A 13273-nucleotide genomic window follows, 5' to 3' on the forward strand; every position below is an offset into this window, starting at 1 on the left:
TGGCTTTTAATGGGGAAAGCATGATAGAAAATTACCTGAGAAGCTGTTTCAAAAAACACACCAGGGTGGCCAGTTAGCTCAGTTGGTTAGAACGTGGTGCTGATAACACAATTCAATTCAATACCCGCATGGCTCCAATTCAATGGTTGCCAATTCAATACCCGCATGGCTCACCGTGAGCTGCGCCCTCCACAACTAGATTGAAACAACTACTTGACTTTGGAGCTGATGGGTCCTGGAAAAACACACTTAAAATAAATAAAAGTTTAAAAAAACAAAAAACCCCACCAGACCTTCTCCCTCAGAATACAGCATAATATGTGTATCATATTAATAGTCTAATAAGTATCTGAGGAAATTCTTGATCACACACTACCAATCGACCCACCCTGATTCTCACCCCAGAGGAAAACCAGTTTTCCAGTATGTAGAACTAGAGGCTTAAAACAATGAAAGCTTATTCAGGACCCATATAGGTGAGGGGAGCTGTTTAATTAAACAATCAGCTCAACTGTTGTACATTTTATACCCTATTAGTACTACATGTAATAGAAACATCTACGCAAGACAATTCTCCCAACCATGCTTTTTATAGCTGATAACACAGTTAAGTTTATAGTACTAGGCAAAATGTCACCAAATGACACAAAATGTCCCTGTCGATACAATAACTGACTCCTCAATGCATCTAACCTCCGGACAAATTCTTTAGCCCAACATTCAGTTTCCCACAGCTTTGCCCCAACCTGCCTTTCCAGTAGTCGCCGTTTCCCTAGGGGGATCCGTTCCAATAACCCCCAGTGGATGCCTGTAACAGAGACAGTACCAAACCCTATATATATTATGCTTTTTTCTATACCTACATACCTAGGATAAAATTTATACATTAGGCACAGTAAGAGATTAACTTATAATAACCGTGAACAATTATGTAACAATATACTATAATAAAAGTTTTATGAATGTAGTCTCTCTTTCACAGTATATTGTACTGTCCTCACCATTCTCGTTGGGATGATGTGAGATGACATGATGCGTACGAGATGAGATGAAGTGAGGTGAATGATGCAGGCATGTGGCACAGCACTAGGCTACTACAAGGGTTACTTGAACACAAGCATTGTGATACCGCCGCAGTACGTCAGGTAACTAAGAGGGCTCCTATGTGACTTAGGGGTGGGGAGAATACGCAGCGTGGATATGCTGAACAAAGGAATGATTCATGTTCCAGGTGGGACAGAGCAGGACAGCATAAGATTTCTCACTACTCACAATGGCACACAATTTAAACCTTACGAATTCTTTATTTCTGGTATTTTCCATTTAATGTATTTGGACAACAGCTAACTGAATGTAATTGAAACAGTGGAAAACGAAACCATGGATAAAGGGGGACTACTGTACCCCTGATTTTACTCAGGAAGTATATCCTGCACCTTCCAACCTGGATGCCTTTGCTTATTCCCAGTCAGCAACTAAAGCCATTCCATACCCTCCCCTACACCACCCACCGTGCGCAAACGCCACTCATGGCCTGTTTCAGAAAGAGCTGTGGTCTAACAGTCTATACATTTTTTAAGGGTTGCAAAAAAAAAGGATACATGACAGAGACCATGTGTCCCACAAAGCCTAAAATATTTACCCTTCATAGAAAAATTTTGCCCACTCCTGGTTTATTCCCTTCTCAGGACCTGGAATGATTTCCTTTATCCCATTTCTCCGTATCAACCAATCCAAGATCTACCCATCCATCAAAATGCAACTGACTATTCTGTAAAGCCTTTCTTGCTGCCTTCAATGAGATATGCTCTTTCTCTTAAATTTATCTCCTTTATCTCCCTTAGCACACTTGTACTCCTTTTAGTCACAAGAATAGTTTCCAAACCCAAAATTGAGACCCATGGTCTGACAAGTCTGACAAGACTACTGCATTAATCTAATTATTTTACTGTTTCCTGTCTTCCCCCTCAGATCCATCTTCATAGGGCCACCAAGGCTCTTTTTAGAACACAATCTTAATTATGTCGTTTCCTCATCCTTTCTTTTTCTCTACATTAGCAAAAGTATAAAATGCAGCATAAAAACCTTGCCCCTGCCTATTTCTCTCGTCTCACCTCCTGCCATTCTTCACCTAGTACTTTATACTCCAATAACATCACTACTTTTAGTCCCCTGCAAATCTGGTCCAGTCTGAACTTCCCCATCTTCTACTTGGGTCACATACTTTGCTGGTAAGAGTACAAAAACTGATATGCCATCTCCAGGGAGTAATTTGGCAAAATCTATCAAAATTACACAAATTGTAAACTCCTTGCCCTAGCAATATTACTTTCAGGAATTTGTTCTACAGATTTATGAAGTGATATTATTTACAAAGTTATGCCGCACAGTTTGAAACAGCAAAAAATTGGCATGAAAATGTCTTATCAGCAGTGGACTGTGGAAAAACATATTATGCAACCATACAATAAAATACAATGCAAAGATGAGGAAGTTCTTTTATGTATAATGTTATATGGCCTACAGGAATATATCAGAAAGGACACAGAAAAACCTGGTAATGCTAGTTGCCTCCAAGGAGGGAAGAGTGGCTGGAGCAGAGGTAAGGGAGGCTGTTCACTAAGTAACACTTTTACCTTTTATTTATTTTATTATTTTATGTTTTTTAAGGAGGGCGCAGCTCAGTGGCCCATGCAGAGATCAAACTGGCAACCTCAGGGTTATTAGCACTACACTCTAACCAACTAAACTAACCGGCCACCCCCACTTTTACCTTTTAAATGTTGAATTATATAAGTACATCGCTAGTCCATAAATTAATTTTTAAAAATGTTGTAAGGAAAAAAGATTTGGTTCAAGACAAGTGTCATTTTTTTCTAAGAAGCCTTTTTTGAAACAGTCTCACACGCATGCACACATGTTAGGTCAGATGGCTATCCTTAGTGGTTCTTACTGTGCTATTATCACCTCTTATCATTTGGTACTGAAACTCAATCAATCTGTTCTCCCCCCACTGGACTACATCTAAACTTCTCCAGCGCCCTTAGAACTCTCTTTATTTCCCCCGGCATCTAATACTAGGGGCTCAAAAAATGTTGATAAAAGTAAATGAGTATTTGAAATCAAGAGTATCTTAAAAAATCAACGATCATTAGTCACTATAATGATAATTCCGTATAGTCCACCTCCCAGTAAAATTAGCTGTTTGTCTGTCTTTCCAGTAAAATACAAATATTAGGCCCCTCAAATAAACGATTATTGAACTCAACTACTAGAGTAAAGAGAACAAAGGGACCAAAGTGGCAAGTGAACTAAAATATTCCACAAACAAAGGGTACATTCCCATAAAGATGATCAGGAATTGATTTTAGGATTTCAAATCACTATTTAAAAACTATGGTTTTTTTGAGAAACTCTCGTTTACCACATCATTCCTCAGAGTCCAACAGCTACCAAATCCGCATATATTACTTAAAGACCTATAGAAAGCTCACAGCAAGCCAAGTATTGATGCCACAGCTGCAGCTAGGTGCTCAGCAGCTCTGAGGCATATTTGGCATTTCATCTCCTTTCTGAGAAATTCCCTACCTCCATTGATGGAACCAGAATCTTTCCTTTACCATTTCCTAATACAAATCACCCCAATACCATCAATTACAAGGGGAAAAGATGGACCATCACTGTCCAAATTTAATTAAAACCCAGTTGTCAAGGCTTTCATTACAAGAGCAATTGACAAGTGTTAGGATGCAGAAGGAAAGATAAGCTGGAAGATCTTTGACGAAAGAGACTGAATCTGGCACTTAGTATAGTTCTTGCATCTGGCAGCACCGCAATACGCTTGTTAAATGAACAAAAGGGGATATTTACTTTATATTGTTTAAACGTTAAAAACATATTCTTGTACTACTCGTGAAAACAAAGTAGGTATGAAATAAGGAAGGGCACTGAGTCTGAGTATACTATAGTATACTGACCAGTTTGTTGTTCAGCTCCCATATTAAATTGCTATTCCCCTATTTCTTTCTATACAATCATTTTTTTCCTGCAAACTGTTCCGATAAACAACTATGGAAACCACTAAAAATGGAGATTACAAAATCACTCATATTAACAAAGGGTGTTCAAAACATGCTTCCCCCCTTCTTCCGCTTCTCCCCTCCCACTCCGGTTCAAGCCGTTGTTTCTCAGTCTAGTTGTGGAGGACACAGCTCCCTGGCCCATGCTAGTATTGTGACCCTTGCGCTCCCCCCAGCTTAGGGAGTCAGTCGCCAGTCGTCATCAGTGGGTTGGCCGCTCACAGCAGCTCCTGGCAGCCCAGCTCCAGGGAGAGCCATTGTTCACAATCTTAGCTGTAGAGGGCGGAGCCCACTGGCCCATGTGGGAATCGAACCGGCGACCTTGGCGTTAGGAGCACAGTGCTCCAACCACCTGAGCCACGGGGCCGGCCCCAAAAAACGTACTTTTACAGTCTCTCAATTGATTTTTTGTGTGTGCCAGAAAGTTAAGAAACTGGTTCAAGAATGTTGGAAACTTGCCATTGAATTTCCAAAGTATACAATTTTTTTTTTTTTTTACTGTGCTTTAAATAAACAGATAAAATAGTTTCATTAAAAAAAGAGGTTGGGAACTTGTCAAAAGGACACAAGAATTAGCTTGAAGGGATTCCCACTGGCCAAGTCTGGGACAATGTGAGCACCTCAATAAATAGTGATAGTAACGTTATAACTTATTGAATAAGAATCCATATTAATATATATAAATAATTAAAGGTAAGAAATAATTAAAAGAAAAATACTGCAGTAGAATGTTAACTAGTAAGTGAAGAACTGATAGAAATAGAAACTCATAGTACAACTGTCATAATAACTGACCCAGGCAAACTAAAAGATGCTAAGTCTAGTGGGTACGAGCTGAATGAAAACCATGTGTTCACATGGACTCGGTATCGCCCCACAAGATTCTTACTAATTAAAAAGGAAAGAAATAGTAACACTAAAGAAACTTGGCAGACATCACCTTAAACAAATGATCAGAATTATCACCAGAACTGGACAAATGGACAACTGGACAAATGGACATCATGTGCCTCCTGATATGAGACCCTGAGGATACAACACCATTTTGTGATATTCCTGCCAAAATGCATAATATGAATCTATTCATATGGAAGACAGATTCAAATTCAGGGACATTCTACAAAATAAATGGCCTATACCATTCAAAAAAGTCAAGGTCATGAAAGAAAGATAAGACTGAAGGATTCTTCCAAACTGAAGGAGACAGGAGATCAGACAACTAAATACATGTGATCCCGGACTGGCTTCTAAACTAGAAAAAACTTTTTTCTTCCTTTAAAGAATACTATTGGAACAAATGGTTAAATGTGAATAAGGTCTACATATTAGTAATATTGTATCATAGCCGTATCTCTTGATTTTGGTAAGTATTTGTAGATACATAAGAGAACGTCATAATTTAGTGGAAATATACAATAAGTTATTTAGAGAAAAGAAGCAGGACATCTGTAACTTACTCTAAAATAGTTCAGAAAAGTAGTATGTCTATGTAAAGAGAAAAAAATATATAAAACACAGTAAAACACTGACACGTGGGAATCAAGGTGAGTGGCATATAGGAATTTTAACACTACTCTTTCAACTTTTCCTTAAGTTTGAAATTAAGTCAAAATCCAAGTTTTAAAAAAAGAAAAAGGAGTACAAAAAGTATTTTTTATAATGCAGATCACCATTCTTGAATGTGTTTGCATTTTTCTAAAGCAGCTTATAGTATCTTTAATATGTTTGAGAAGAGATAAAAGCACAGTTTAAACCACTTAGCCAGACCAACCCACCAAGGGAAAACTGAGGAGCTTATGAAAACGAGCTGCTGAGCTCTAAGTAGCTCTAGGCGGCTAGAGAATGAATGAATGCCAGAGGAACTAAGATCATCACCACCTCCTTCCCCTACTTCTTTCTCCCTCACCTCACCACTCAGAACTTTCCTCTCCTAAACCACCTCACAGTTAATCTCAGCTGTAAAGGACTTACTTTCAGCCTGCCTCCTCCTCGCAACGTTGGCTCCACTTCTCTAGGGGGAAACAAAATGAAAGACATAATCACTTTCTCAATATTAAAGACAAACACCCTGCCATAGTTGATGGTGGAAAATGTTAGTAGTATTTTAGCTTTTATTGATGGGTTTGAGGAGCGAGAGGACAGACAGGTAGTAGTAATGGGATGGTAAACTAGGTAAAAACTACGTGAATTAGAGAAAACCATGACTATGATTAGCGTAGCTCTAGGGAAATAAGGTAAAAAAGAATAAATCTGTGCTATTTGAATGTCTGTTCTGATGTGGCTTTGAAAAATTAAAAGCAGGCAGGACCTCTGCATGTAGATGGCTAAGTTAACAAAGGAATAAGGGAAACATTTGTAAGAGAGGAAAAGGTCAAAGCAGTGTGTCAAGGGAGCTGTGCTATGCCTGGTATTAACATTTCACTTGAGCTGCTAGAGAGGTCAGATTACATATTTGTCGCCATCAGCTAATTGAATTGAAAGGTCTAGCCAACTCCAAAGCTATAAATTCAGACAGAAGGATACCAAGCTCTGAGTTATTCTGAATTTTACTTTGATTTGTGCATTTAATTAAAGCAATGCAAAATAGAGGGGTAAAATAAAATCTTAAAGAGCTGCGAAGCAAAGATTCACTGCAGAGTCCATACATGATATTTGATGATCCATATTTGACAGCTCCTCACAGGGCCAAGCAAAATTAACAGGGACATTTCCTGGGCTTTTGATGTTCATTATTATCATCTACTTCACTAAGATCAGTAAACACATAGGATGCATTGTCAAAAGCCCTGAGATACACCTGAACAAGACCAAGACCAAGATCTAGTAGAGGCGTCTTTAAATCATATCCCAATTCCTAGGACATTTTAAAATAAGAAAAGACTAGTTAGGGAAAGAAAGTGGTTGAAGAAAGAAGGGACATCAAGTATCTTCAGGGAGCTCTGGGATCCTATGGAACACATGTCTAAAAACCTCTAGTCTAGTTAGTAAAAAGAAGGAGCCACGTGATACAGAGTACAAAATAGTGGGTTTTGGACTCAGATCTCAATGTATAACGAATGAACTCAACACCAGGATTGAACTAAGTTTAAATAGTGCATCTGCTACTGATTAACTGTATGACCTTGGGCAATTTATTTAACTTCTGAGCCTTATTTCCTCATCTGTAAAACAGAGATACTAACTCCCTCCCAAGGTTGTCCTAAAAGTTATATGAGATGACACATAAAAAGCGCCCAGCAGAAAATCTAGCAAAGGTTCTTTTTTTAAAGAATTCAACTGTACTTAAAAGTCAGATTCAGTTGACATATCTGCAATGGATTCATTTCACAAGTTTAATTTATGGTGCCCCAGCCCCTATAATTTCAGATAGCCTTGAGGGCTTCAATGGGCCAGAGACAGAAACCAGAGACAGAGGCAAAAAGCTACTTAACCAGCCATAATAAAACCCAGAGACAGGCTCTGTCACATGTACATACACTAGGGCATACTGCACGTGGGGCCGGTGAGTACAGCACTAGTGAGACCCCTTCTCTTCTTGGTATTCTTACCAAGCAGAAAAAATAACCAGGGGCAAGATTCTCCCTCATTTGCCTTCAAACTTTCAGGGATTTGAAGTGAAGCTTTACAACTGAGTAACCGCTTTCTATAATATGAGGTTCAAAACAGTACTCTAAAACTAAGGAATGAGGGTAAAACTGACAGGCAAGAAACCTTTCTTTCCATCTCTTTCCTCCTATTTTTTTCCTTACCCTGGAAGAGGTATGAGCTTAGTGAATTAATTCACCTTGATCCTAGTGCTGCATTCATTCATTGTACACGATCATTTAAATGATCCTCCCCACCTAAAACTATTCATTACATTCAAATAACAGATTATAAAGTCTAGATTTGTACACTCTACACAACTTAATACTCAAGAACAAACTAGTCCGTCTCTTTGCTTATTTTCAGAATCTCTCAGTACATAGGAAAGCAATCTGGTTCCAAACCAGCATAAATGTATTCAAGTCAAAGATGAAGACAAAAACCATTAGTGTCCAAAACATGATTCAATTTAGTAAGTCCCAACTCTCAAAATAAGCAGTCAACAACTTTCAAGATAACCTCAAAGGATAACTTTGTTCCTAATAGGAAAATTTATGCCCAATGTTAAACAAGGACTCACTGAAATGTCAATTCTAAATCAATATGCAGATAGCAGTTGATTAAGTAATTAAGGTTTTGTAGCAATATTACTCTCAAAGCTTCCGCTCATTTCACTCAACTCTGCCATGGGGTATAGGTGGCAGGGGGGTGGGGGGCGTGGGGGGTGGGGGGTGGAGCGCATAAAACATGGGGCAACAAAGGTTCTGAACATTCTTCCCCAAAAGAATCAGCCAGAAAAAGTTCTGTAGTGCAGTAAATGTTTAGATTATCTATAAGCACTGTTTCCCCCCACTTTATAAATGCTGTATTTTGGTAACTTAAATGACCTTTCAAAATTAGGAACTTGCACAGTGACACAAGCGTAGGAACAAGGATTCGATATTCCCATTCACTGGTAGACCAACACATGTTAAACAACAGCTACCTTAATGTTAAAAGCTCAGGCTCTGTAATCAGAAAGATCTAGATTTTAATCTTGGCTTGGTTATTTATTAGAGCTCTATGACATCTGAGTCAATTTCCTAATTTGTAAAATAAGTATTTATATCTAACTAAAAGAGTGGAGGATTAAAAGGCACAAGGTGAGTATAATACTTGGCATAGTATAGTATCTGGCCCAAAATAAACAGTGAATATTAGTCAGTATTATTATTAGGCAGGAATTCTCCCCATTTATAGATTAAACAAACAACTGAGTCTCAGAAGTTGAATAACTTCCCAGTAAAACTGGGCCTCAAACCCAAAGTCTGCCTCCAAATTCTGCTTTTTCCATTATGCCAAACAACTGCCTCATGTGTATCTCTGCCTTTTTAAACAGGCTACTAACTGCAATTTAACTTGTCTTGATTGTGTAGTCACAGATTATGATGCTTTTAATCTTACTCCATTGTTTTTCTTACCCAATAGTATGAGGAGAAAATTACTAACTGCATCAATGTGGCGTAGTAGGTAGGTAAGGACCACAGGAGAGGATGAGACCCTGCTTCTCAAGGTGAGTAAGATTACCTGGGGAAGACCCTCCCCTCTCCATCTGAGTTGCTGCTTTTAAATCTGATATGAGCTGGGCTCAGACAAGTATCTTTGTTTGAAGTATGTGCAGAATATAAGCAAGCTTTAAGTAAAAGTTTGAGGAGTTATCCTATTAACAAGATATACAAGCTTCAATCAGTCATGGTCCCAATAAGGAAAGACGGTATACTCCAGTAAGGATAATTCATGGAGGGTTTAGTAAGGGAACCATAAAGGTGTGGGTAGGGTATAAGATAATCACAAGGGATAGTTCTAGCACCCTGGGACTAGTGAGAGCACCTCTAAGCCCCAGGAACAAAGGAAATAAAACTTGCCAAACCTAAAAGAAACGAGTCATGTAGAAAAGAACCACCTTTAGAGGAGTAGCAACCTTCAGCCAAGGGACATAGCCAGCCAGAAGCAACACCCATAAGGGAGCAGGGTAATTAAATTCCACAACCTCAGAAGGGAAGGAAACCCACTGATGTGGTCCATGTAGGTAAGTCAGCCTCTCCGGGCAGACAACAGAGTGGGAAAGAAAAGCGAGTGGTCTAGAGGAGCAAATGGAAGGCACCTAATTCAGCCTCAGAGAAGTCTGGTGCACTTTCATATCTCTATCCTAATGGCTAAGTGCCAGATAAGGAAAGTTACTGGACATGACAATTCTCAACCCTTCTGAATAGTAATGCACAGGGCCTGCCTACCATAAAATATCTGTAAGCGAGTTTTTCATTAGTATGGTCATTTTTACCATTTCACTTGGAATTGTTCAGCATTCTTTGAAGGTCCAATGAATTATATGCCTTTCCCCATGCTTATGAACTTTCTACTTATCTTGCTAGGCAAAATAAAATCACAAAAATAGTTACTATCATAACCCTCAAGGAGCTTACAGTATTTATGGGTTTATATCCTTAGATAACTAAGAAGGCAGAACTAGGTAAGTGCCACCAGAAAGGAAAGAGCTGTGGTGCTGTGAAAGTTCTGGAACAGACTTCCTTGCCATCTGGCCTCTGCCACGCTCAACTCCAGCCAGAACTCACTGTTATCCTATTAACAAGGTATATAAGCTTCAATCGGTTTCCCTGCAGGTCCAGATATGGAGAACTACTCACCAGGCTCTCAACCACCTCTGAATTTCCACTGTACCAATCTCCTGGAAAAAGACCCTCTCCTTAAGACTGGTTCAAATTGTTGCCTTCCTACCTGAACCTCATTGGACCCTCAAGAACAATTAGTTATTCCTCCTCTGCATTCCCCAAAGCCTATGCTTCAAGCACGTAAAGCACTTTATCATTATCCATGTACCTGTGCAGGGGCCCCACTAAACTGTGAGATCTTAAGTCAGTTTTGCATCCTCAGCCATTAAATTAATAGCAACCAAGTGTGTCTAGCACCGTGTACATATATTACCATATGCGTTATATTAATATATACATATTATCAATCATCACAATAAAACTGCAAATGAGGTTAGGAATTCTTATCATGTCAATGTTACAGATGAGGAAAATAAAGTGCACAGAAAGGTTAAGGAACATGCCCAGAGTCTCAAGGCTAGTAAGGACTATACCCCAAGATTTCAAGCAAGGCACAACTCCAGAACTGAATTTCAACAGACCTAATGGATGGAAGAGGTCTCACTACAAGACCATGGTCGCCACCCCAGGAGGCACAGTTATTATTCACACACTGGGGTATAGAAAGACAATATTGGAACTTCTATAATATTTCTATTTGTTTTAGCTCATCCTTTTGTTAAATGTCTATTTTTGCACGTTATAAAATGTACACAATACAGAGTACAGTCAACACTGTAACTGTAATTTAAAACAAACATTCCCATGTGTGCGTATACTCAACCCTATTTACTGATAGAAAGAAAGAACACTAAAAACGTTTCAGGCCACTGCTCTAGACTACTTCCCCCAGGGACTCTGAGCTCCCACACTCTCTCTGCCTAGCACTTCAGTTAAAAACATTAGCCAAATGTTTAGACTATAGGTAAGCTTCTCGAGGCAAGAGTTCTGCTCTTAGTCATTCATCTTTGTAAGCCCTACATCAGCACAGGGCCTGGTGCTTAGCAGAGGGTCAATGCTGAATCTAACTGTATCATGAAGAACCTCACTGAAAAAAGCCCTCTCAGTATTTTGATGCAGCTTACCATATACTTCCAGATGAAAAGAAAATGTGTCCTAAGCACTGCCTAGGACTATAGAATTGTCTGAGGAACACCACAAATGCTTTTAAATGAACAAAACATAGTTACATAACAGAAGTAAAAATGTACTTTGGGGCACATTTAAACTGAAAACTGCATCGAAGAGATGTGGACTTAAAAACTGAAGTTCAGCTAAAAAGTTCTGTCACTGTACAGGGATGGTGCACCTTTATCAGACCTAAAGGTCACCTCTGTCAGCCTCTCTTTAGTTGTAAGTCCAAGAGGAAGGGAACCATCAAAAGCTATAACTGCAGGCTTGACTATGAAGAGGCATCAGCTGGGGGCATCTCCTTTACATTTCTTCAATCCAGCATTTAATGGGTGTGGGACAAAGGAGAGAGGCTGTGTAAAGCCTCCCTTTTAGGTGTGGAAGATGGGCTTTGAGGCTACATTAGATTGCAGGATTTCTTCTGTTCCTCAATTTCACCCTCCGCAAAAGGGGCATACTCAAGTACTTAAAAACTCTAAGCTGTCACCAGAATTAAATGAGAGAAAACATGCAAAATAGATTTCTGTTTCCTCATTTACCATGTCTCTCCCCTCTCCCAACTAAACTCAAAGCCCGAACGTGGTCTATCTAGTTTGTTGCTATATTCCCAGGGCCGAGAATGGAACCTTTTACTTAATAATTTAATAAATATTAAATGAATAGAATGCAAAATGCCTGTGCTCAAAAAATGTTGGCCCTTATTGCTACTGTAACAAGAAACAATTAAAATTTTATTGTTTGTTATTAAGAGACCCCACCTCTCCCGCAAGGATCTCACAATTCTAAGAGGTACCTAGAAAAATGCTGGAAATGGAGGAATGGAAGAAAACCAATTGGATCATAGAGCAGGACTAAACGAAGACAAAATAAAATCTTAAATACACAACCAGAGCCCAATTTTGGGCTTTTCCGAGTGAGGTTCACCCTAGATGAGGTTTATTAGCGATTACAATGACAGTTTTCACGCTTGTGGATGTGCCAGAGTCTGTACCAAGCATTCTACTGGCCTCACAAAAAACAAGAACGGGGCGGGGTGGGGGGGGGTAGAGGAGATAATCTTCACACCCCCATTTTGCAGATGGAGGAAGAGAGGCTCGGAGAGATCCAAGGTCACAGCCTGGAATTGGGGGAGCCAGGATGTGAACCCAGGCAGTCCAACTCCTGACCCTGCACTCAACAGGCCCCTCAGAGGGGTCATCCTCTCTCCTCCACCATCGGCCTTGTATATATACCCCTCGAAATTAGGAGTGTATAATATTTCCACAGGAGACGGACTTAGCGGCCCAGCGCTGGGAGAACAAAACAATCCTTGTCCGCGGGCAAGTCGGATGGACACTGGCCGGGCCTGGGCTCCGAGGCCGCAGTCCCCACAGTTTCGCTCACACCGTGAGCCCCCAGCCCTCGGGGCGACGCAGCATGCGTCCAGCAAGGCCCGGCCCGCCGCATGACCTTGGATCTGCCGCCCTGCTTCGGGCCTCAGTTTCCCCTCCCCAGCCTCCCGCCGGGGGCCTCTCCCGAGCTCGCGCCCGTGGAGCCGCAGGCCTCTCACACGCCCCCCTGAGCCGCCCGCTTTCCCGCCCCGCTTACGCTGGAAGGCGGCCGCTCCAGGGACGCCCACCATCGCCAAGTGCCTCCGTCGCAAGCCTCCCGCCTCCACCCGCCGCCAGGGTCCCTCGCAGGCACCGCCGCACGACCTGTAGTCACCAAGCTCGCCAACCCCAGCGCAGCCGCTACAGCCGCCGATACCGCCGCCGTTAGGCCGCGCGCCGCCCCGCCCCTCGATTGGCCCCGCCCCGCCAGCCGGGCACGCCCCCGCCGCGCGCTCCCGCC

General features: G+C 40.9%; 1 protein-coding gene across 3 annotated transcripts in view; it reads right to left on the reverse strand.

Annotated features, from left to right (window-relative positions):
* Positions 1 to 13202, reverse strand: part of CBFA2T2 (CBFA2/RUNX1 partner transcriptional co-repressor 2) — a 131757-nt gene extending 118555 nt beyond the window's left edge. For 2 of the 3 annotated variants that reach the window (XM_033094832.1, XM_033094831.1), the window contains exon 1: positions 13031 to 13193. In XM_033094832.1, coding sequence (XP_032950723.1) covers positions 13031 to 13064 — 34 coding nt within the window. In that variant the 5' untranslated portion in view covers positions 13065 to 13193. Of the gene's footprint in view, positions 1 to 6050; positions 6091 to 13030 lie in introns of all 3 variants that reach the window. The other variant, XM_033094836.1, reaches the window with a different exon arrangement.
* Positions 13203 to 13273: the final 71 nt, after the last annotated feature.

The sequence above is a fragment of the Rhinolophus ferrumequinum genome, chromosome 23 (assembly GCF_004115265.2).
Source record: "Rhinolophus ferrumequinum isolate MPI-CBG mRhiFer1 chromosome 23, mRhiFer1_v1.p, whole genome shotgun sequence".
In the NCBI taxonomy this organism is placed as follows: domain Eukaryota; kingdom Metazoa; phylum Chordata; class Mammalia; order Chiroptera; family Rhinolophidae; genus Rhinolophus; species Rhinolophus ferrumequinum.